Consider the following 26,790-nt stretch of genomic DNA (forward strand, 5'->3'; position numbering starts at 1 on the left):
CATTGGAGTGTCCATGACTCATTCATTTACTGTTCAGATATTAATCAAGTGCCAAGGGTAGAGAACACAAAGATGATTTTCCCACGAAAATCAGAGACATATCCATGTCCCTCTCCCCGTAGTCCCCACTCATCCCTGATGATGGAAAAATCTGGGTGAGGATGAGACTAATAATATGCTTTATCAAAGCCCAAGGTTTATGAATACGTGCACAGGGGCTGTGAAGGTGGGATGGAAGAGGGGGCATGAGTTAAATACCAGCTCTGTCCTTAGGCAATTTTTGGTATTTTACATGTATTTTCTCATTTGATTTCATATGTTCTGTTTACTTCTATTTATTGAACATAAGCTATTATACTTGCCTCCTTTCCAGGCCATCTCAGATCTTAATTCTTTGCAACTTACCTACTCCCATCTTAGACTAAGTCACCAAACCACCTGTTTTTTCCCCACTGGGACTAATACAACAGCCTCCTTCCTAGCCTTCTGGCTTCTGTTCATGCAGCCTCCACACAGCTGCCACGGTTCTTGTCTATACATTAGAAAAGGACATTCCTTCAGCTAAAGCCTCCCCACGGCTTCCACCACTCTTGGCTTTAGATGTCCACATCACACCTGCTTATCTTTCCAACCTCATGCCGCTCCTTCCAGCCCTGCTCACCCAGTTTCAGCCACCTTGGCCTACTTTCCATTCTGTGATTGTGCCAAACCCCCTCCCACTTCAGGAACTTTGCTCGAGTTGTTCTTTTGCTTAGAACAGTCTCTCTTCTCCCAGCTCTTCAAAAGGCTGGCTCATTTCCTTCTTCACATGTCAGTTCAAATGTCAACTCCTTGGGGAAAAACTTTTGCTCACCAAGCTATGAAAGCAGCCCCTTTCCTACCCCTACCCCCAAATTACACATTACCCAATATTCTTCCTATTTGTACCTGTATTTGTTGTCTGTGTTTGTTCTTTAGTGTCTTGATTCCCACTAGAATCAAGGTCCATAAGGGCAAAGAATTTGCCTGGTGCTGTCTGTCAATGCATTCCCAAAGCCTTGGCCTGGCACGCAGTGGTTGCCCCATTAATATTTGCTAAATTAGCAACATTAGCAAGGGAACCTTCCCAAAGACTCTGAGGTGGACACCTCCAACATTTTAATTTTGTAGTTTAAGAAACCAGCCTGGGATCCAAACCCAGGTCTGTACAGTTCCTATGCCAGGCCTCTTGTTTTATGCCAGGTATTCACCTAAGGCCATCAAAATACAAGGAAGATGCAGGCTACAGCATGGAGGAACCTTGAAAACATGCTTCAGTGAAAGAAGCCAGACACAAAAGACTATATCCTGCATGATTCCATTTATATAAAATGTCCAGAAGAGGCAAACTCAGGGAGACAGAAAGCAGATTAGCGGTTGTCAGAGGCTGAGGGCGGGGCTTGGGGGATGGGGAGTGACTGCTTAATGGGTACAGAGTTTCCCTTTGGGGTGATGAAAATGTTTTGCAATTATGTAGAAGTGATGACTGTACAACAATTGTAGCAGCGACTATACTAAGTGCCACCGAACTGTCCACCTAAAAATAGTTAGAGTGGTAAATTTTATGTTACATATATTTTGCCATCATTATCATTGTCATTGTTGTCATCATCATAAAAGCAAGGAAGATTCCCCAGAAGAGCCAGGTACCCATAGCCATTTGGAAGCTGAGCCAGGGACCCACTCACAGCCATGGTCCCCTCACCCCTTGCTGGCTGCAGATGTGGGAGCTGCCTCCTCCCATTGTCCTGACCCTCTGCAGGATCCGCCTGCCAGCCTCGTGGACTGTTTCACAATTAACCCTAATCTAAAAGAATAACATTTTACTTTGCAACTTCACAGTGTTTCTCTATGTAATTTTCCCTCTCTCTTTAATCAGGATGATCACCCAAACAGTCATTTACGTATATAATTTTTTTTTTTTTAACTCCAGGAGGAAACATAGCCTGTTGAATGTGGCTTTGAAATCCTGTCCAACTGCCGCTCCGTTTTTGAATTTCTATTTTTAGCCCAACACAGAAAACCGATTCAAACAAATACTATTCTGCAGAAGGAGTGAGTTCTGTAGTATTTTTTACCAAGGAAAGTCTCTCTCAAACAAAATGGAGAGGGGATGTACTGAGGATTGGGGTGGAGCACTGTGCTGGAAGATGCCTCACATACCTGCCCAACACCAAAGCCAGAACATCGTCCAGTCTCCAAGTTTAACAGAATGCTTCTCATTTTGTCCCCAAGTATCAAATCTCCTCCCTGTGCTCTAATCATTAGAGTGCTTTATCAGGGTTACAAATCTTGACTTAATTTATTTTTCCTGAATTCAATGAAATAGGCTGGACAACACTAGTGAGATGGTGCTTTCAGGAGTGTTTGGCATTAGGCCATGATGTGATTGTTCATTGTCCTTCTGGGTCAGAGTGGACTCACTGAGGGGCCGTGGCTGCCTGGGTTCAGGTCACTGGCAAATGAATGAGCAGGTGGCACATCATCCAATTAGCACTTCAATAAAGGCCTACTAAGTGCCAGATACTGTGCTAAATGCATTATTTCATTTTAATGGAACAATTACTCAGCCCCTACTGTGCACTGGGAATAAAGCGTGAACAGGTGAGCAAGATTGCTGCCGCCACTGAGTTGATGATCTAATAGATTCTAGAGCTGTGCTGTCGAATATGGTGGCCACAAAACACATACGTCCACTGAACATTTATTTGGTGGCTAATTCATTGAGAAAATGATTTTTTTTTTCAATTTTAGTTAATTTAAATTAAAAACTGAAGTAGTATAAAATACTTTTCTGCTAAAATCAACTTTATTGTTCTGGTAGGACTACATTTTACTTTAATTGCTGTATCACCTAAGATTTTACTATACTTCACATACCAAGCAAGTGCATTGCTTCCAACTTTACATGTTAACACATCACCAATCTGTAAGGTATAAATAGACTGATTTACATCACTGATTATAAATCACTGATTATATAATCACTGATCATAAATCACTGATTAAATTCAGTGATTCTTTTCTGTACACCAGGTAACATTGTTTTGTGCTTATTTGAGTATTTTACACATACAGCATGAATTATGGTGAAACCTATGTAAATCATATTTGGTAATTAAATTGAAATACTATTATTTTCATTATTACAGAGTTAGTTAACTTTTCTAGCTAAAAATAACTATGGATGAACTTTGAAATTTAAAATGATGGCACACTCAGTTCAGTTCAGTTGCTCAGTCATGTCTGACTTTGCGATCTCATGGACTACAGCCCGCCAGGCCTCCTTGTCCATCACCATATCCCGGAGCTTGCTCAAACTCATGTCCATAGAGTCTGTGATGCCATCCAACCATCTCATCCTCCATCATCCCCTTTTCCTCCTGCCTTCAAACTTTCCCACCATCAGGGTCTTTTCAAATGAGTCAGTTCTTCATATCATGTGGCCAAAGTTTTGGAGCTTCAGCTTCAGCATCAGTCCTTCCAATGAATATTCAGGACTGATTTCCTTTAGGATTGACTGGTTTGATCTACTTGCAGTCCAAGGGACTCTCAAGAATCTTCTCCAACACCACAGTTTAAAAGCATCAATTCCTTGGCGCTCAGCTTTCTTTATGGTCCAACTCACATCCATACATGACTACTAGAAAACCATAGCTCTGACTAGATGGACCAAAGGGCATGCTGCTGCTGCTGCTGCTAAGTCGCTTCAGTCATGTCCGACTCTGTACAACCCCACAGACGGCAGCCCACCAGGCTCCTCTGTCCCTGGGATTCACAGGCAAGAATACTAGAGTGGGTTGCCATTTCCTTTTCCAAAATGGCATACTACGGATGGAGAAATTAGAAGCAATTTAGAAGAGAGTACTAAGATCAGAACAGTGATAGGAAAATGAGACTAGAATAAACTATGCTGCAAATTTCATGATGAATGTCAATTGGGCAGAGTCAAACAAAAAGTTGTTTGTTTATTGTGCTGAGTTAAAGATAATAAAGTAGACAATATTGATGATGCATTTTCAGCAAATACACAGTGATTTTGATTTAAAAATTTGTCCCTATCAACAGTCAAAAAAGTATCAATGAAATGGGTCATCTGAAATCAGAGTTAAATGCTGTACAAATAAAGGTTTTTTATTTTTTTTTAAACACTTTAACCAAATCTGAATGTTACTTAGATCTAGTGTAAAACTGCTTTGAGATGGAGAGATGGTAATAGAAATTATTGTTTTAGTTATAGATAGACTGTAGAATGTAAAACTTCTTTAACAAAGTCAAAGACCAACTGATTCATAATTTGAAAAATTGTAGGAACTTATATTTTGTTTTAGATGAGATGAAAGTTACACAAGAAATTGGCCAATTAATACTTTGGGTGTATTTTACTTTAAATGACTTCCAAATTCACAAAGAAAATGTCAATTCATAGCGCATAAAATGGAACTCCTGGAGTAGATTTTAATCTTTTACATTCGTCAAATAATTTCACCTAGGTATGAAAAAATTAGTTTCTATCACAATGAATGGTATTCCAACTGTTAGGTCAAAAATCTAGACAGTGGAATCTTAAAACAAGACTGATAGTTTCTTTATTGCTTAGTTCTGTATAATACATATTGAAAATATTTGTGTTCAGTTTTATTAAGCAGACACTATGAAAGCGCCATGCATACAGTTATTAAAATTGTTTCATATATACATGCAAATGGAATCATTGCCAGTTTACAGAAATGGTGAAAGAAATCAAAGGTAATCAATGTCATGATCTTGTGTTCATTGCCAGTGCTTGTTGACAGAATTATGGAAGGGTTTAACAAAGATATACTTTGCTGTTGACTCTGACTACACATTTCCTTGAAATAGAATGAATGCTTGCCAAATACTCAATAATGAAAAACAAAAAGAAAAAATGGCAGAATGATTTATATTTTTCATTGATGTTGCAATGGATGTGAACATGTTAAACTTGCAGCTCCAAGGAAAGGAAAAGCGTACCGTAACCTAACTAGTCCAAGAGATGCAGATTCGATCCCTGGTTGGGGAAGATCCCCTGGGGTAGGAAATGGCAACCCACTCCTGTATTCTTGCTTAGAAAATACCACAACAGAGAAGCCTGGCAGGCTAGAGTCCATGGGGTTGCAAAGAGCTGGACATGACCGAATGACCATGTACACACGCAACCTAACTGGTCAGGTATGAGAATGCATGTTGTGAATGAGACTTCACAAAACAAATCAACAATCATGATTTTTATATATTTAACATGAATTGATATGCAGAAGATTTTAATTATAATTGACAGAGTTTTACAAATTTACTGTAAAAACTAGAAGAAAAATTAGAAGAATGCTTTGTTTGGTATTTATAAATTTCAGTTCAGTTCAGTTCAGTCGCTCAGTCGTGTCTGACTCTTTGTGACTCCATGAATTGCAGCACGCCAGGCCTCCCTGTCCATCACCAACTCCCAGAGTTCACTCAAACTCATGCCCATCGAGTCAGTGATGCTATCCAGCCATCGCATCCTCTGTTGTCCCCTTCTCCTCCTGCCCTCAATCCCTCCCAGCATCAGAGTCTTTTCCAATGAGTCAACTCTTCACATGAGGTGGCCAAAGTACTGGAGTTTCAGCTTTAGCATCAGTACTTCCAATGAACACCCAGGACTGATCTCCTTTAGAATGGACTGGTTGGATCTCCTTGCAGTCCAAGGGACTCTCAAGAGTCTTCTCCAACACCACAGTTCAAAAGCATCAATTCTTTGGCGCTCAGCTTTCTTCACAGTCCAACTCTCACATCCATACATGACTACTGGAAAAACCATAGCCTTGACTAGATGGATCTTTGTTGGCAAAGTAACGTCTCTGCTTTTGAATATGCTATTTAGGTTGGTCATAACTTTCCTTCCAAGGAGTAAGCGTCTTTTAATTTCATGGCTGCAGTCACCATCTGCAGTGAATTTGGAGCCCAGAAAAATAAAGTCAGCCACTGCGTCCACTGTTTCCCCATCTATTTGCCATCAAGTGATGGGACCAGATGCCATGATCTTCGTTTTCTGAATGTTGAGCTTTAAGCCAACTTTTTCACTCTCCTCTTTCACTTTCATCAAGAGGCTCTTTAGTTCCTCTTCACTTTCTGCCATAAGGGTGGTGTCATCTGCATATCTGAGGTTATTGATATTTCTCTCAGCAATCTTGATTCCAGCTTGTGCTTCACCCAGTTCAGCGTTTCTCATGATGTACTCTGCATATAAGTTAAATAAGCAGGGTGACAATATACAGCCTTGATGGACTCCTTTTCCTATTTGGAACCAGTCTGTTGTTCCATGTCCAATTGCTTCCTGACCTGCATACAGGTTTCTCAAGAGGCAGGTCAGGTGGTCTGGTATTCCCATCTCTTTCAGAATTTTCCATAGTTTATTGTGATCCACACAGTCAAAAGCTTTGGCATAGTCCGTAAAGCAGAAATAGGTGTTTTTCTGGAACTCTCTTGCTTTTTCGATGATCCAGTAGATGTTGGCAATTTGATCTCTGGTTCCTCTGCCTTTTCTAAAACTAGCTTCAATATCTAGAAGTTCACGGTTCACATATTGCTGAAGCCTGGCTTGGAGAATTTTAAGCATTGCTTTACTAGCATGTGAGATGAGTGCAATTGTGCAATAGTTTGAGCATCCTTTGGCATTGCCCTTCTTTGGGATTGGAATGAAAACTGACCTTTTCCAGTCCTGTGGCCATTGCTAAGTTTTCCAAATTTGCTGGCATATTGCGTGCAGCACTTTCACAGCATTATCTTTCAGGATTTGAAATAGCTCAACTGGAATTCCATCACCCCCACTAGCTTTGTTTGTAGGGACACTTCCTATGGCCCATTTGACTTCACATTCCATGATGTCTGGCTCTAGGTGAGTTATCATACCATAGTGATTATCTGGGTCGTGAAGATCTTTTTTATACAGTTTTTCTGTGTATTCTTGCCACCTCTTCTTAATATCTTCTGCTTCTGTTAGGGTTAGGGTACTATTAAGTTCAAAATTGCGTATATAACTTTCATTAAGTTTCTAGTGGGCAACATTGTTCCAGAGACACGGGTAAATATCACAGCACTCATCATATTATATTCTAAGGGCCTTGAGAAAAAGTGTGTTTTATGTGAGCATACAGAATGGTTACCCAGTACAATCTTAGAGTACCTAGTAGAGTGTAGGGACATTAGAAATTGGTGGTGGTTCAGTGGGTAAAGAACCTGCCTGTAATGTAGGAGACACAGGAGAGGCAGGTTTGATCCCTGGGTCAGGAATATCCCCTGGAGGAAGAAATGGCAACCCACTCTGGTATTCTTGCCTGGAGAATCCCATGGACAGAGAAGCCTGCTGGGTTACAGTCCATGGCGTCACAAAGAGTCAGACATGACTGAGGTGACTGAGCATGCATGCATGCAAGGAAATACTAGACCATCTGTTGAAGTAACATATGTTGTGATAACTGAAATGATAGTTTTTCCATTCTCTATAGAATATTTCCCATCCCAATGGCAAGCATTTGCATTTAGGTTACTTGACCATTGTCCAAGTTCTAGGAGGAGGTTCCTGACTTACACACTAAGCAAAATCAAGAGCATGGCCTGAATTGACCCCAGACTAATCTTCTAATGTTGCCAATTGCTGGCAGTGACTATGGAATGCATTTACTAAAGATAAATATTTTGTAACCATGAGTTCAACTTGGTTAGGGCAGGATATATTGGCCTGTCAGCATCATTTAGTAATAATAATTGGATTTATGATTTGCACCTGGTTTCAATGGAGTCTTGGGGTTTCATCAGTTGAGATGTGTCCTGTGGCTGGAATGTGTCTATGTGATCAGTTCACTAACAAATGGCCTCCAAGATGAGCTGACTTTGGACTTCTTGGTACCCAGATGTTTCATATGCAGGCCAGTGGAGGTTTGAGACCTGCTGACAAAGGGTATTCTCTGCAATCAGCTGTAAGACAAAGTTTGCACCTGAGATCTCTGGACCCCTTGCATTGATATCCATGTCTTACTGTTGCTGTACTGTATCCCTTGCCTGTAATAAAACTGTTCCATGAGGATAAACTAAGTATTGTGAGTCCCTTCAGCAGTTGAACACATTAGGTAACTAATGTAAGAGTTCAACAATGGATCTTCTCCCCCCAGAGGAGGCAAGTAGCTGACTAGCTAAAGCCTGAGCCCTGGAGTCTGTGTGTCTTGGATCAGGTCAAGGCTTCACCCTTTGCTAATAGAGTCTCTCTCTCTCTCTTTTTTAAAAAAAAAATTATTTTAGTTGGTGGCTAATTACTTTACAATATTGTGGTGGTTTTTTCCATACATTGAAATGAATCAGCCATGGGTATACATGTGTCCCCCTATCCTGAACCCCCTTTCCATCCCTCTGGGTTGTCCCAGTGCACTGGCTTTGAGTGCCCTGCTTTATGCATCAAACTTGGATTGGTCATCTATTTCACATATGGTAATATACATGTTTCAATGCTATTCTCTCAAATCATCCCACCCTCACGTTTTCCAGAGTCCAAAAGTCTGTGTCTCTTTTGCTGTCTCGCATATAGGGTCATGGTTACCATCTCCCTAAATTCCATATATATGCATTAATATACTGTGTTTGTGTTTTTCTTTCTGATTTACTTCACTCTGTATAATAGGCTCCAGTTTCATCCACCTCATTAGAATTGACTCAAATGTGTTCTTTTCTACAGCTGAGTAATATTCCATTGTGTATATGTACCACAGCTTTCTTATCCATTCGTCTGCTGATGGAGATCTAGTGTGCTTTCATGTCCTAAGCTTTTGCAAACAGTGCTGTGATGAACATTGGGGTACACGTATCTCTTTCAATTCTGGTTTCCTCGGTGTGTATGCCCAGCAGTGGGATGGCTGGGTCGTATGGCAGTTCTATTTCCAATTTTTTAGAGAATCTCCATACTTTCCCCATAGTGGCTGTACTAGTTTGCACTCCCACCAACAGTGTAAGAGGGTTCCCTTTCCTCCACACCCTCTCCAGCATTTATTGTTTGTAGACTTTTTGATGGCAGCCATTCTGACTGACATGAGATGGTACCTCATTGTGGTTTTGATAATGAGTGATGTTGAGCATCTTTTCATATGTTTGTTAGCCATCTATATGTTTTCTTTGGAGAAATGTCTGTTTAGTTCTTTGCCCATTTTTTGATCAGGTTGTTTATTTTTCTGGTATTGAGCTGCATGAGCTGCTTGTATATTTTGGAGATTAATTCTTTGTCGGTTCATGTTTTGAAACCTAGTATGATGGTATAAGAAGGTGAGAGGTAATTAAGTCATAAGGGTGAAGCCCTCATAAATAGGTTTAGCGCCTTTATAAAAGGGACCCCAGAGAGCTTTCTTTCCCTCTTCCCACCATATGAAGATACAATGAGAAAACAGAAGTCTAAAATCTGGAAGAGAGTTCTTACAGGAACCCAACCATGATCTTGGACTTCCAGCCTCCAGAATTGTAAGAAACCAATTTCTGTTGTTCATAAAGCACTCAGTCTATAGTTTTTTGCTATAGCAGCCTGGACTGACTAAGACACGTCACTTAATCTGCCTGAGGAGTTAATGCTGCCTACCCTGAAGGATTCATGAGCCCGTCCTCATCGTGCAGGGCCCATGCCTGGCACAGAAGAGCACGTAGTTCCTGTTCACCATGTTTAGCAAATTCTGTCTATAGAATCCCAAGAAGCAAATTTCTAGCAGCTTTCTGTCCTTGTTTTAGCCTCCAAGAGTTAATAAATATTGAGATCTAGACTCTGAGCACCTCTGAGCACTCTCTACACAGTTTGAAAGAACTAATTATGATAAGAAAGAACACAGACATGATCATCAATGTTTCTATTTTTCTAGTTAGGAAGGTAAAGTGCCAGGCTATGCTGTGAAAGCTACTGGATAGTTGTAAGGTCAAAAGACATAAGAAAAATGTTCTGAAGATTACAGTCATACAGACATAAGAGGTCTTCTTATTCTTGTTCCTTTCTACAATCTCTCTTGGGAATTTTACCCCCTGTGAAACTCTGTCCATTGACTTAGATAAAATGACTATTGTGACTACCACTACAGTCCTGATCTCCGTCTCAGGTCCCAGTTCTACAATCTAAACTGTCTGCTGATGGTTTCACCTGAAGACCTGGCAGGAATAGCAGCTTTGAATGTGCTCTCTGTGATTCATAATTTCCTCCTACCTGGCCTCTACCCCAGCTTTCTAGTGGCATGGAAATCAATCTGGGGTATTAATTCAGGTGCTGTGTGGCCATGAATTCACTCCTCACCCTCCCCCTGCTTAGCTCAGCATCCACAAGGAGGCGGCCCCTGCAGGCTGTTAGTCACAGGCTTCCTGTGCCAGCTGACTTCTTGTAGAGTTCCCCTGATGGGAGGCACTGGCTGGTGTTTAGAAGTAGGGAGGAGGGCAGAAGCCAAATTATTTCGCCGCTTCTTTCTGCCCTGGGTAATCAATGGGAAAACCTTCTCATGGCCTCAGTACCCACAGGACAGGCTTGTCACCATCTCAGCCTCCACAGATGACCCTACACTTGGGTTCTGGTAAAACCACATCTTCTTTTTGCCCTGCCAGTCTAGGCATGGCTGCCGCTTCTACTTGTCACTGCACTTTGAGTAGCATCTCCCATGTTCTAGCATAGTCAAGATTATTCATAACATTTCATTTTTTGTGTTTGTTGTAAGATTCGGTTGTTTCTCTTGTAAAGCTGTGGGTGGTGGTGGTTTAGTCACTAAGTTGTGTCTGACTCTTGTGACCTCATGGACTGTAGCCCACCAGACTCCTCCGTCCATGGAATTTCCCAGGCAAGAATACTGAGTGAGTTGCCATGTCCTTCTCCTGGGGATATTACCAATCCAGGGATCGAACCGGGTCTCCCGCATCTCCAGGGTCTCTCTTTACTGACTGAGACACCAGGGAAGACTCTTATAAAACTGTGTGAGTGCACAAATCAGTAATGAACCTCTATTCACAAGTCACACATGCAAAGTAGTGTCCTTATTTTCCTATAAGCCTTCAGGGCCTGCCAGTCAGACAACAAAACAAATTATTTTTAAATTTTTGTTTTGTTTTGGTCACATGGCCAGAATTAGTTCTCCAACCAGGAATGGAACCCATGTCCCCTGCAGTGGAATCACAGAGTCCCAATCACTGGACTGCCAGGGGATGGTTCTTTAAAAACATCTACATAAAGAGGGCTGTCTTCAATACCACCTCCTGCTGTGATCCCTTTGCTTAATTTCAAACAGAGGTACTCTATGCTCAGGAGCCCCATAAAGAAATATGGAAGGAAAATGTTGCTCTATTTAACATGAGGTGAGCAGAACCTGCTACTGACCAGCAGAATGAATGGTTATTTCCTCTTCATCCAGAAGGGCACAAAACCACATAACTGCAGAACCTGGCAGTGGTGATGGGGAAGGTTGCTATGTGGTAGTTCTCTGCAAAATCACTCTCACTGATTGATCTAACTACATACCACCATGCTTGGAATGGGCAGGAGGGATGCACAGGACAGATAAAAGAGAACAACTAACACCTCAAAGAAGAGAAAGGGAACCCAAGAGTAAATTACATGAAATTCAGAACTTGAAAAGATCTTAAAGGAAATAACAAATTGAGTCATAAAAGTATGATATAGAAGAACTCTTAGATCACACTGAACTCAAGTTCTTCAGTTTGAAAATAAAGAAACTGAGGCCCAAAGAAGGTAAGCATCCTGTGTAGGATCACTGGCTAGTGAATGGCACAGAAAGGACTAGAATCCTGACAAGTGCCTTTTCTCTAGACCCTTGCTTCTCAAAGTATGTGGACGAGCATCACCAGAGCCTGTACCTGCTGGGAGCCTGTTAGAAATGCAGAGCCTCAGGCTCCACCCCAGACCTACACCTTTGAATCTGCATTTTAGCAACAGCTCAGCTGACTTCTATGCAATTACAATTGAGAAGCAGTGCTCAAAATCACACTCTCATATCTCTGGGCTTTCTGTTCACTCAAAGCCAGAATTGGAGTAGAAATGTTCTCCATTTCTTGAAAAGTACTTGCTCTGAAACTTACAGTGAAAGCTTATATTAGGGCTCATAAATACTGGAAAGAAAAGTTTAAATGATGTTGAATGAGGGTTTTTGGATTGGCTTTGCCGTCTGGCACTCACTGTATGACTTAAAAACAGTTTCTAAGAACCAGAAGCCTGGAACACAGAAGGAACTTGATAAAAATGTGTTAAGCAAATAATAAAATTTTGTTATATGTGGAGAAAAGATTTCAGGACAGACGTTCAATTTAACACACATTCGATGAGCACCAACTTATGTGCTAGGTGCTGTGTTAGGTGTGGCGATATTTTATGACTAACACACAGACTGAGAACCTCATAGCACAACACGTGCTCCTCGAAAACAAGGACTTATCTTCCTTCTTCTCCTTTTAAATGTGCTCTGCACACACGACACACTTTGCCAATATTCACAAGTATAGTTCTAATTGGAAGCTTTCCACACCCTATTCATACAGTGGGAATTGCTGAGTGATGGAGGTGGATTGGGATGTAAGAGCTTGGCTTCTCAACCTTCTATACTTTTGGAACCATCTCCCAGTGGGGTTGGTAAATCCTTCTTATCTAATCTCTCCACATTCCCTCCCTCTGCCCCTTCTCTGCAGAGAACTGAGTCTCAAGGGGTTTGAAGAAGAGATGGAGGTCAGCTAGTTCACTGGAGCTGTGGCCCCCTGTGTTCTGGGCCAGCTGCTGAGTGACTTACCCGTCTCCTCTCTACAGGGCACCTCCACCCCTGAACTGCCTGAGTAGCTGTGTTGAAAGTTATCCTTGAGTTTATCTTGAATTGAAAATTACATTATCACTTCCTGGGCTGGGCTAACGCCCAGCTACACTTCTTCACTGTGGCTGAGACTTGGAAGCAGATAAGAAAAGGAAAGAATTCATCAAAAGCTGGTCACTTTATCTTTCTGCAGAAAAGGGACTAAAGCCAAAGGCCAATGAGAGGAAAGGAAATAGAGACTTCAAGGTCTCTGGTTGGGGTTCACATCTAGATGTGCTGTCCAGAAGGACTCTAGCCGGAAAGAAGGCATAGCCTTTTTGCTAAAACAGCGATGATTATGATGGTGACATCAGTCAACATTATGAAGCTCCTGATGTGCGCCAGGCACAGTGCTACCCACATTATAGGCATCACCTTATATTTTACCTTTACAACAAGCCTATGAGATACTTTTTCTTAACCATGGTCTTTCTCAGACTGATTCTTCAGGAGACCTCATAAGATGAAAGAAAAGAAATATGACTTAAAATCACTGAACTTTAATTATCTACCAGGCCCCACGCCAGGACTTTTCATGTATCATAAGACAGTGGAATAGTGCAGTCAGTCAGTCAACAAATACTGTTTCATTCATTGGAGGCATACTTACTGAATTCTATGAGGTATTAAGTACTCCATATTCATAGTCTCATCACTGCCAATGACAATTCTATAAGATAGGTACTATTATCGCCATCTCAAGTGAAAGTCACTCAGTGGTGTCCAATTCTTTGTGACCCCATGGACTATACAGTCCATGGAATTCTCCAGGCCAGAATACTGGAGTGGGTAGCCGTTCCCTCCTCCAGGGCATCTTCCCAACCCAGGCATTGAACCTAGGTCTCCCACATTGCAGACAGATTCTTTTCCAGCTGAGCCACAAGGGAAGTTAGATGTTGTCTTTCTCCCTCCCTTCCTCCCATCCCCCTATTCTCCTTTTTTTAAATGAATATTTACTGAATGTTGGCTATGTTCTAGGACTGGGATAGAATGATATATGAAGCAGATAATGCTCTGACCTCATGAAACTTATTTTGCAGACAAATAAAGGCATAAAAAATAAAATGTTAGGTGGTGACCATACTCTGATATCAACGAAGCATGTTATAGGATAGAAAGTGCCTGGGGCTACTTTAGATTCAGGGATTATTTCTGAGGAGGTGACATTTTAGGTGGGCACTAAATGACAAGAAAAGAGTAACTCATGCTAAGATCTCAGAACAAAGCCTTTCAAGCAGAGAGAACGGCTAGCTCAGGAATCCTATGGCCTGCAAAACAAGCCTGGAGAGTCCAAGGAACAGAACCTCCACCAGCGTGGCTGGAGTTGAATGATGGTGGTGGGAGGCCAGAGGGAGGCAGGGAGTCTTACACATCAGGGCAAAGAATCGGAAATCTATTCCAAATGGGAAGTCCAGGGGAGTGAGGGGCCTAAGAGGGCAGAAAATATTTTTAAAAGCTCACTCTGGTTTCTGCAATGAGAAATTGCTTATAGGAGACAAGGGTGGAAGAAGGTAAAGCAGTGCTAAGGTGGTTACAGAATTTCAAATCGGAGAGTGGTAGAGAGGAGGGTCACAGGGGAGATGAAAAAGAGGAGGTGGAGGGTCAGAAGCACTTGCTGATGAAGTGAAAGGCCTGTTCTTTCAGGCCCCAGCACACTGGGTCAGCAGTTGGAGGGCAAAGATTAGTCTCTGTAGTTTCCACAGAGTTTGGCCAAAAGCTTGGCATTTCGTAGGTGATTGATAAGTATTTGTTGGACTGAACTGAGGCTTAGTATTTGCTGTACTGGATCTGTTTGCCTGTTAGAAATATACCAGGAGGTGTATTTCTCAAGAGATATACCAGGAGACCTAGGCAAACGTGAGTGATGTAGTATTGGGACTCCCCAGTTCTCACAGGGTCCAATCCATCAATTTAATAATCCCTAAAGATTAAAACTGAAGAAGTTGAATATGAACTAGGTCCAGTTAAAGCCATTTAGCTTTTGTGAGCCTGTTAACTAATACAGGGATCAAAACATCTTCCCTGGAGAGCTGTTTTGGAACAGAGAGGTGATATATGTGAGAAGTCCCAACCATTGCCTTATTTGGGGGAAGAAATTCAACAAAGGGAAGCTGTCATCATATGGAACAATACCCTGGGGCCTCAGAGGCCTCCTAAGATAGTACCAAACCTGCAGTGTCTGTAGACATCAACAACATGCCCTGGTGGAGGTGGGGAATATGGAATGACAGACAAAGGACCTCTAAAAATCTGTACATCCATAAAAGCAGCAATACTGGGGAAAAAATGTGAAAATCATCCTTTTCAGAATTCTGGAAATTGGCCAAAGTCTTGCAACACTCTGAGAATTTATTCAAGAAAAGATCAGAGTCCTATGGAATTTCAACTTGCCCTATTCTCATTTGCCCCTTCTGAGTTTGGCAGTAACCTTGAAAACTGGCAGCTATGAAAGCCAGCAGCAGAGCGCTCACTGGAGGAGGCAAAGAGGGTTGCAGGGCCTCAAAATCCTGTCTGCAGAGAACTGGCATGATTTCACCTGTTGAGCAGGACTCTGGAAAAGCCCCATTCACAGGGCTTGATTTTTTTTTTTAATTGGACTTGGAGCTTCTGGGTGGGAAAAGCCTTAGCCCCAGGACATTTGTTTAAAAAAAAAAAACAACAACCTCATAGTTGCCTGGGCTAGCAGTATCAGCTGGGGAAAAACGGAGCCTGGCCAAAAAAAAGCTCAAAAGCTCTCAAAGGGAGGATCTAAGGAATGAGACAGTCATAGGGGACTTTGAAAACCTCTGACATACTTCTGAGGATGTGGAAGGATGCACTCACATGAGGTCATGTGAGGGGCTGTGTGCATACGTAGGAAAGATCCGAGAAAGCCTTAATCTCTCACTTCTGGCTAACTTTGAGGTCATGCTCAAGCAGGAAATGAAAGCAAAGATAGAATTATAAACTGGAGTGCTAAGGGGATTCCTCCAAAACATACATGGAACCCTTCAGCAAAGGGTGGGAGACTTACTGGTTTAAAGTAATTTCTGTCCAATTGTTAGCTGATCTCTGAGCTGAGCATAGACTCCAGTAGCATATATGATAGGGAATATAGACTATTTAGAATTATTCCAGAAAAGTCACTAAACAAACAGGAACAACAAAACACAGCAACATCAGAAAGGAAGTGATCTGATTTCTAGCATTACCACAATACATTATTTAAACGCTCAGTTTTCAAAAAATGGTAAGGTCTTTGAAAAGACTGACAAAATTGACAAATCTTTAGTTAGACTAGCTAGTTTTACCAAGAAAAAAAAAATACAAGTTACTAAAATCAGATATGAAAGAAGAAACATCACAACTGATATTATAGACATTTAAAAAATCATAAGGTAAACTCTTAACAACTATACATCAGCAACTTAGATAATCTAGACGAAATGGACAAATTCCTAAAAAGACACAAAACTTGACTCATAAACAGAAAGCCTGAAGAGATCTATAACAAGTGAAGAAGTTGAATCACTAATTTTGAAACTTCCCACAAAGAACAGTTCAGGCCCAAATAGCTTTACTGGTGAATTTTAAACATTTTGAAACATCAAAGAAGAATTTTCACAAACCCTTCCTCAAAAATAGAAGAGACTACTTCCCAAATCATTTTAAGAGGTCAGTATTATCCTGACATCAGAATTAAACAAAGACATTACACACAAAGAAAACTACAGAGCAATACCTTTTATAAACACAGATGCAAAACTCCCCCTCAAAAACACACACTAGTGAACTAAATTCAGCAACATATGTAAATCATCTGCCTGCAATGCAGGAGACCCGGGTTCAATTCCTGGGTCAGGAAGATCCCCTGGAGAAGGAAATGGCAACCTACTCCAGTATTCTTGCCTGGAGAATCCCATGGACAGAGGAGCCTGGTGGGCTACAGTCCATGGGGTCGCAAGAGCTGGACACAACTTGGCAACTAAACCACCACCACCAAAAAGGCATTATACATCATGACCAAGTGGAAATTATTTCAGGAATATAGTGAAAGCCTCTCAGTCATGTCTGACTCTGCGACTCCATGGACTATACAGTCCATGGAATTCTCCAGGCTAGAATACTAGAGTAGGTAGCCATTCTCTTCTCCAGGGGATCTTCCCAACCCAGGTATCCAACCCAGGTCTCCCACATTGCAGGTGGATTATTTACCAGCTGAGCCACAAGGGAAGCCCAAGAACACTGAGGCGGGTAGCCTATTGCTTCTCCAGCGGATCTTCCCGACCCAGGAATCGAACCCAGGTCTTCTGCATTGAAGGCAGATTCTTTATCAGCTCAGCTATCAGGTGAGCCCAGGAATTTTAAGCTTGGTTTAATGTTAAAAATTAATCAACATAGTATACCACACTAACATATAATAAAGGACCAAAAAATCATGATCATCTCAATAGACACAGAAAAACATTTGACAAATTAAAATCCCATGGACAGAGGAGCCTAGGAGGCTGCAGTCCATGGGGTCGCTAAGAGTCGGACACGACTGAGCGACTTCATTTTCACTTTTCACTTTCATGCATTGGAGAAGGAAATGGCAACCCACTCCAGTGTTCTTGCCTGGAGAATCCCAGGGACGGGGGAGCCTGGTGGGCTGCTGTCTATGGGGTCATACAGAGTTGGACACAATTGAAGTGACTTAGCAGCAGCAGAAGCAACACCCTTTTATAGTAAAAAATATTCAACAAAGTAGGAATGGGACAGAACTAAAGGGTATCTGCAAAAAAACAACTGCTAGCATCATAAAGTTTTTCCCTTAAGATCAGGGAAAAGACAATGTCTGTTCTCACTACTTCTATTTAACACTGTACAGAAGGCTCTAGACCAGAAATAAAAAGCACATATATTGAAAAGAAAGAAGTAAAGTGGTTTCTATTTGTAGATAACATGATCATATGATAGAAAATACTAAGGAATAGGAATGGCAACCCACTCCATTATGCTTGCTTGGGAAATCCCATGGACAGAGGAGTCTGGCGGGCTACAGTCTATGGGGTCACAGGAGTCAAACATGACTTAACAACTAAACTACCAGCTACATATATACACACACACACATACATACATATATTGAGCTTCCCTGGTGGCTCAGATGGTAAAGAATCCACCTGCAATGCAGCAGACCTGGGTTGGATCCCTGGAGAAGGGAACAGCTACCCACTGCAGTATTCTGGCCTGGAAAATTCCATGCACAGAGGAGCCTGGCAGGCCACAGTCCATGAGGTCACAGAGTTGGACACAACTGAGCGAATTTCATTCACACACATACATGCAGAGCTAATAAATGAGTTTAGCAAGGGGATAAAATTAAATTGGAGAAGGAAACAGCAAACCACTCCAATATTCTTGCCTGGGAAATCACATGGACTGAGAAGCCTGATAGGCTACTAGAGTCCTTGGGGTCGCAAAGAATTGGACATGACTTAGCAAAGACATAAAACTGACATACAAAAATCAGTTGTGTCTCTATAGAGTAGCAGTGAATAATCTGAAAATTAAGAAAATAACTTCATATACAATAGCAAGAAAAATAGTAAAATATTTAGGAATAAATTTAACATAAAGGAGTAAAATTATACACTGAAACCTATGAAACATAATTGAAAGAAATTAAATAGAAAGACATCTCATATTCATGCACTGGAAGATTTAATGTTTGGATGGCAACACTCTCCAAGTTCATCGATAGAGCCAATGCCATTCATATAAAAAACCTGGCTGGCCTCTTGGCACAGATTAACAAGCTGCCCCTAAAATTCATATGGAAATAAAAGGAAACTCAGAATAGGTGAAAAAAAGTCTTTAAAAAGAAGAATAATTTTGGAGGATGGAATGATCAGCTTTATGCATCAACTTGGCAAGGTATAGTTCCCAGTTTTTCAAACACTTGTCCAGTTGCAGCTGTGAAAATACTTTTTAGATGTGATTAACATCTGTAGTCAGCTAACTGTAGGAAATCATCCTCAATAAATGAGTGAGTTTGAGTCAATCAGTTGAAAGGCTTTTAGTGCAGAAGTAAGGTTTTCTTGATGAAGATGAAATTCTACCTGTGGACAGCAGCATGAGTACCTGGTGAGGAGTGTCTAGCCTGCCCCCCCTGACACTCTATCCTGTGGATTTCAGACTTGGCTAGCTAGCCCACACAATCATGTAAGCCAATTCTTCAAAATAAATCTCTTCACTTATACATGCTTATAATATTTTACTGGCTCTGTTTTTTTCAGTAGAACACTGACTGAAAGTGAAGACTCACATTTCCTGATTTCAAAACTTACTACAAACTACAGCAATCAAGACTGTGTGGGGACCCGGCCCGAGGAAACTCACATAGATGGGTGGAGCAGAATTGAGAGTCCAGAAACAAACACATACATTTATAGTTAATTGGTTCTTCACAGAGTGCCAAGACAATAGGTAAAGAATAGTCTTTTCCACACACTGTGTTAGGAAGACTGGATTTCCATGTGCGAAAGAATGAATCTGGATTTCCTACCTCACATCACAGGCAAAATTTAACTCAACATGGACCAAAAGCCTAAACAAAAGAACTAAAATTATAAAAGTAAGAAGGAAAGATAGGAGTAAACCTTTGTGACCTTGTTTCAGGCAATGGTTTCTCAAAGGCACAAATAGCCAACCAAAAAATAACAATAAATTGCACTTCATCAAAATGAAAAACCTTTTTGTTTCAAAGAACATTATTAAGAAAATGAATATTTTTCTCCCACAGAGTGGGAGAAAACACTTGCAAGTCATATATCTGATAAGAGTACAGTATCCAAAATATGTGAATAACTCTTAAAACTAAAGAATAAAAAGACACATACACACAAAACCAATTTAAAAATAGACAAAGGATTCAAACAGACATTTCTCCAAAGAAGATGTACAAGTACCTAATGACCATATGAAAAGATGTTCAACATCATTAGGCATTAGGAAAATGCAAATTAAAATTACAATTGAACAAAATCACAACTTCACATCCACTAGGATGGTCATAATAATTAAAAATAAATGAAAGGAAAATAGGAGAAGTTGTAACCCTCGTACATTCCTTACAGGAGTGTAAAATGGCACAGCCCCTTTGGGAAACAATTTTGTAGTTCCTCAAAAAGTTAAATACAGAATAACCATATATCCATGGAATTTCATTCCTAGGTAGACATTCAAGAAAACAGAAAACACACACCCCACAAAAACTTGTACATCAACAGTGCAGCATTATTCAGAATAAGTGAAGATGGCAGTAATACAAAAGTCCACCAATAAACGAATGGATAAAGAAAATGCGGAACACAATGGAATACTATTCAGCCATAAAAAGGATGAAGTAGCCACACATGCTATAATGTGGACAAAGCTTGAAACCATTATACTAAGTGAAAGAAGCCAGACACAAAAGGACAAATACCGTATGATTCTATTTACATGATATACCCAAAACAGGTAAATCCAAAGAGACAGAAAGTAGAGGAGAGGTTATCAGAGGAGAAGATTCTTTATGAAGTGATGAAAATGTTTTAAAATAAGGTAATAGTGAAAGTTATACAACACTGAATATACTAGAAACACTTTACAAAGGTGAATTTTATGGTATATGAAGTATATCTCAGTAAAACTGTTATTAAAAAAAGTAAAAAAAGAAGGCCCCTGTCCTGGGCCCACGTACCAAAAATACACAGAAAATAAAGTGAATGAGAGTAGAGTACACAGGGGATTCTCTGCTTCTACGGTTGTGCCACTGAGTGCTGGCTCAGTGACCCAAACCTTAAACATCCATGTCCATGATTTAACACTGCTCCGGTCCCAGGGATCGCTTCTCTGCATCTCTCATCCTATGTCTTTGAAACAGAAGACAACTGTGATTCTATCCTGTGAAGGTTTGTGTCATTGCCAGGGGGAGTGATGGACATGGCTTGGAGCATAGGAAAGCTTGCAGTGGCAAAAGCACTGCAGTAAGAGACAAATCAATCAACTTGTCAACTTCTTTTCAGTTTGAATACAATAGACTCTCATACAATAAACTATCATTCCAAATATAACCAAGCATTCATTTTCATGTATTTCAATTATTGCTTCTGAAAAGTTCTCACAAATAAGGGTAATATTTGCAAGAGTTTCACATGGTTGAGATAAATTTTTTAATATTAAGCATTATAAGTTGAATCATTTCTGCCCCCACGAAATTAACATGTTGAAGTCCTAATGTCCAGTAGCTCAGAACGTGGTCATATTTGGAAATAGGGTAACTTGATTACAGAGGTCGGTTGTTACCCTGTACCCGAGTTAAAACAGGGTCACTGGGATGGGCCCAAATACAATATGACCGGTATCTTTATGAAAGAGGAAATTTAGTGACGCACACAAAGGGAGAATGCTGTGAGAATATCAAAGCGGAAAATGGGGTGATGCATCTACAAGCCAAAGAATGTCAAAAGAATACACACTATTTGAAAATCCCATGGAAAACAACATAGGTATTCATTTTGCTGAAATGAAGGCAATAAAAGAAGTTTTAATGAAACTAATACATAACAATCTATGAATTACTTATAATATCTCTGGCTCATGAACAGAACATGTAGACATGAAGAAGAATCATTAAAGTGGTTAGTTTTGACAGTTCCTGGCTTCTAGTCATACAAATTTTGCATGTATTTTTAAATTTGGTCATTATGAAAGTATATTTGTCAACGTGGGAGGACAGAACAGATTTCACTGAACAGTTTGCTAGCTTGATTTACAACATTTAAATATGTAGACGTGTGGTATGTGGGCCTCCACTTGCGCTTATGCCCCAGGCTCCGATAATTGTTAGAGGCGGGCCAGGACCCAGCAATGACAGAAGAAAGCTAGCCCGCAGCTATGAACAGAAGCCAAACCAACGTCAAACTTGCTCTTACTACAACCTAAAATGCTATCCTGGAAGCTTCATGTGAAGACCTGATGCAGTCCCTAGGGGGAGTGGCAAGTGCCTCACATGCTTTGTCTTTCTGGGCCATAATCCCAAGGGCCCTACAAGCCTGTCCCCGTCTAGGGATGTGCTGTGGCCTCAACTGGTGCCCAGCCCTCGCCAGGTTACATACATCTAATACATCTCACCGCTCCAAACATCAGGGTGTGTCATGCACTTGCATTTGATTTCCTTGCAGTAACTCTTATGGTGCCACCTTCAAGCGACAAGAACACTCTTATAACCGCACTTCACTCCTGCCTTGGGAAAAGACTGTGCGGTCTGACAAAAGGCTTTCAGAGTGCTCCTGTGTGTTGATATCCCCCATGGCTATTATTTTGTTGCATTCTGCCTGTCCCCTTGTAGGGAGGTTTGGCATCTTGTTGAGGATACGGAAGGGGACTAGCATTCCATTTGGGAGTTAGTCTTATGAAGAGAGGAGCTCTTGGAGATAGGGTAAGTGGTGGCAACTGAGAAAGGAGAAAAAAGCAGGCTCTACTGCCAGTTTCTAAGGGAATGAAAGAAAAGGGTACCAAAATGCCAACCAGCAATGCCAAAATGGGGATGAAAATTGAGCTGCAGAAGGCCCTGTGGGATTTCCAACTTTGATTGTATTTTATTGTAGCTCCCTTCAAGCAAACATGGCAACTGTACAGTTCATGTTACCGCAGACTAACATGATAGATAAATGAACAGCTCACATAAAACAGAGTGCCTGACATCAAAGGATACTTTGAGCTATCACTGAGAATCTTTAAGGAACTTCAATAACCTTTCCATAGATATCAGCTCACAAAAGTGGTGTCCTATCTTTGTAAGAAGTTAAAAACCATGAGAAAATAGACTGGGTTCATCAGAAAGGCAGTAGCAAAGAAAGAAAGAAAACTTCAAGAAGCAAAGACATAAAAAGGTTTAAAAATACTTTTGATACTAAAAAAAGGAACTCTGATACAAATACAACAGGTAGAAAATCAACAGCCCAGTGTTTAAGAACAAAGGCAGATTAGTGAACCACATTAATCAACCTAGGACAGAGATTATCAGCTGCATTTGAAACTCAGATTAACAGGAACAAACAAGGTACCAGAGTGGGAACCATTTTTACAGCCGGTAACAAAAGTTTTCATCTTTGTTTAAATAAGACTTCAAAAGGATTCCATATATCAACAAATAAGCGAGTTCATTTAAAAAAAAGATTAACTTCAAGAAATGCAAGGCAGAGTGACCACACTTCTGACCTGCTTTAAGATCAATCAACATTTTCTACCTGGGTAAGTAGAATGCAATTAGCACATGAGTAATTTTAAAGACTTTTTAACAGTCCCCTTTAACTGGCTGATGAAATAGCAGAACAGTGTGGCTGAAAGCCAGTGTTTATTTTTACCCATTACCTGTTTTATTAATGGGATTGTGGGCCATTGGACCTCCAGGCACACACAAATATATTAAAATATCCCACACTGTAATTAAGAGGCACAGAGGGGATTAGAGCAAATTAAGCGGTTGTTGTATTTGCCATTGGTTTAGTCTAGGTCAGGCATTTGGATGCTCTCATGGCAGAGCCCAGTGAGTTTTACTTAAGAAATCCACAGAATATGAAATACATTTTCTTGCAGAGCAAGGATTTTAATAAGCAGGTCATCCCCAACCCCTGCCCAAATAAAAATATACACAAAGAAAAATGACCCAAGTGAATGCTCCTAGAATGAAAGAAGAGATTCCCTCAAACAGAAAAGGAAAACTGCATTAACAATAGGGTCAGTGAAAGAAACTGGATTTTGAGACTCAAAATGAAACAAACATAACTCTCATCCAGACAGAGGGCTTTCTTTTCCTCGGCAAGTCAAAACTTCTGCCTCTGAGTTCTTTAAAGGGAGTAAGAATAAAGTGATCACCTAGCAGATGACCTGCTCAATAAGTAAAGCATCAGGAATGAAGTACAGACCCTTTGAGGCAAAGGCTACAGTATAGGTTCCTAAGCCAGCACTGTTTCGCTTTTTGGTTTGATTTTACCAAATCCATTGTAACTAAATGTTAGTTTAATTTGAAAATAATACATGTAAGTAGATTCTTTGCTTTGATTGTTCAGAATCAACATTACCACAATTGAGATTACTGCCAGTGCTGGTCTCCTGTGAATCTTCATATCAAAGAAAAAGCAAAACGGAATGAGGGCAGGGCAAAATGGAATGAAATCTGGGAACACAGTGTTTTGACCCAAGCAGAGGACAAAACGGCCTTTGGCCTAGCAACCTCGGCAGAAACCCTTGAACATGACACGAAATAAGATGCAAGTACTTACGAAGATCCTGGACTTGCGGTGGGAGGGGGGCCTGAAGAAATGAAAGAAAAACAAAGAAAACAGTCAGCCTGGGTTATTGGAAGGTAAGCTTCAGTACAGTCAAACCATTACAATGTAAGGTTCTCAACCACCCCAAGGTGATATTTATTTTTCTGAAATTTATTATTTTGCTCCAGCTCCCCCAACCACCTCTAGGAAAAAACATACGAATGAGATTATCCCACGGTTTAGAGCCTGAAAAATGCTAAGACCAGGGTTGAAAAATGAGTCAACAGAGTAGGCATTATTATGAGATGCAGGGAGTTTCAGTGGGAGGCTGAATGAACACAAGGACATTGATGCAACCACAGGCAGGGGTCTTTGATACCAGCTGGATCAAAAAGGGGCACGTGTGCTGGAAATCTTCCTAACTTCTCTGGACAAGAAACATCCTTGTTGAGAAGAATTCACTGGTGTGGTGATTTAGAATTGCAGCGGAGGTTAGACCGATTTGGACCCTGCTCTTGCTCTGCTGTTTACTGGCTAGGTGACCTTGAACGTGGTACTTAACTGCTGGTTTATTTATTTCTAAAATGGGTACAAGTGTTCCAGCTTCTGTGTTGCTGGGCACACCCAGTACATGCTCATTTTTCCATCCCTCCTCACCCCTATGGAGGCTGAGAGTTAAAGGTCATCCCCGATAGGAAGCTGCTTACCGAACTTGACAAACAAGACTCCGGTGGTAGAAACCACCTTCTTGCCATTTGTCGCCACACACTGGAAGTAGCCTGTGTCTGTGGTGTCAAGGTTTCTAATCCGCAGTCGAGAGCCATAGTTGGTTGCCCGAAAGGAGATCCTCCGGGGCTCCTGGACCACAGGGGCATCATTTTTGAACCAGCGGATGGTGGGAGGCGGATTCCCCGAGACTTTGCAGTGCAGTTCAGCTGTCTGCCCCAGGGACGTGGTGATGTTATTCATCGGCTCATCGAGGGTCAGGTAAGAATCTGCGTACAGGGAGAAGCAGGCAGATGAGAGGGGCAGACCACCTCCAACAGACCCCAGTCACTTTGTGTGTCCCAGACCACAGAGAGACTTAACAGGAGCAGCATGGTGGAGACAGACGAGGCATAAAATTAGCCATTTATCGGGACCCACGACTACTAAAGAACCACCCACCGATCCTGCTGCTTGGAAGGAAATGTGTTACTAACTGTGGAATAAAACCCGGTTTTCAAATGATTGTGTAGTACCCATGGATAAATGGACTTTCCAGGCCAAGACAAAATGAACTTTTGTGTTTCAGAGTAATAAAAAAAACTACATGCTCCTTGTTATAAATGCAAATGATATAGTGAAGAAGAAAAAGAAGCAAAATTCACCTCAAATCTCCTCACCCCAAAATATATCCTTCGTAACATTCTGGCAAAGATCCTACCAGCTTGTCCACTTTTGATAAAAGAGAAAGTATGAAACACTGGAAAAGTAGGAGCAATATAATGTCTACATGGCCCAAGATCAAGAAGGATGCTGAAGATCTTCCTGCCAGTGATGATATAACAAGGGTTATGAAGGCCAGGTTGCTAGCAGACAAAATGATGAAGGAATGAAACTATTTCCATAACGTTACCCATGTCAACTGCAACACATTATAAAAAATTATTTCATGCATTCAATTTTTAATTGAGATATAATTTACATTCTATGAAATGTATCAGTCTTAATTACACAGCTCCTCTAGTATCAACAAATGCATGTGCCTCTGTAACCAATGTCCCTATCAAGGTATAGAACAACAGAACATTATCAATATCCCAGAAAGTACCCCCAAGATCCTCAATAGTCAATCACTCCTCCTACTTACAACCCCTCCCCAATGCCAGGCAACTATAGCTCTGATTTCTACCATCAGAGATTAATTTGCCTGTTCTAGAATTCACATAAATGGAATCATACTGTTTTGCATTTGGCTTATTCTGAGATTTATTACATTAAACATTTTAATATTGAATAAATTTTAAGTTTATTCTTCAATAATATTTTAAATATAGTTGTGGAATCCAGTTGCAGAGTAAATAATTGATTTAATTTTTAAAAACTAAGTACAACAAAGTTTAAAAATTGGTCAATTACTCAATACCATATATGGAGTTTTCTTTGACTTCATTTTTCTTGACCATTCATCCTTGGGTAGATCCCCCGCCTCAATACCTCCCATTGCCCTCTGTCCTTCCCTCACTAAAACCTGGGATGGCTTGCTAAGCAGCTGTCTTCACTGCTAGACAGTAAGCCCTTAGGAGCAGGCAGAATGTTTTGGTCATCACTGCATCCTCAGAGTATCCTACCATCTGGCAGCATTATCCAACAGCACTTTCTGCTATAATGGACATGTTCGGTAATCTGCATTGTCTAACTGGTAGCTAGTAGTCACAAGTCGACCTATTTAGCAGATGAAATATGACTATAGTGACTAAAGAACTGAGGTCTTTTTTTTTTTTTTTTTAATGTGGACCATTTTTAAAGTCTTCATTGAATTTGTAACAAAATTGTTTCTGCTTTTTGCATTTTGGTTTTTTGACCATGAGGCAGGTGGGATCTTAGCTCCCTGACCAGGGATCGAACCTGAACACCCTGCATGGAAGGCAAAGTCT

General features: G+C 40.8%; 1 protein-coding gene across 1 annotated transcript in view; it reads right to left on the reverse strand.

Annotated features, from left to right (window-relative positions):
- ROR1 (receptor tyrosine kinase like orphan receptor 1) overlaps positions 1–26,790 on the reverse strand; it is a 472,088-nt gene that overhangs the window by 119,139 nt on the left and 326,159 nt on the right. Inside the window, exons 3-4 of the mRNA XM_070367903.1 lie at positions 24,859–25,146; positions 24,164–24,194 (exon numbers count right to left, since the gene is read on the reverse strand). Coding sequence (XP_070224004.1) covers positions 24,164–24,194; positions 24,859–25,146 — 319 coding nt within the window. The remainder of the gene's footprint in view (positions 1–24,163; positions 24,195–24,858; positions 25,147–26,790) is intronic.

Source organism: Bos mutus, chromosome 3, assembly GCF_027580195.1.
Source record: "Bos mutus isolate GX-2022 chromosome 3, NWIPB_WYAK_1.1, whole genome shotgun sequence".
In the NCBI taxonomy this organism is placed as follows: domain Eukaryota; kingdom Metazoa; phylum Chordata; class Mammalia; order Artiodactyla; family Bovidae; genus Bos; species Bos mutus.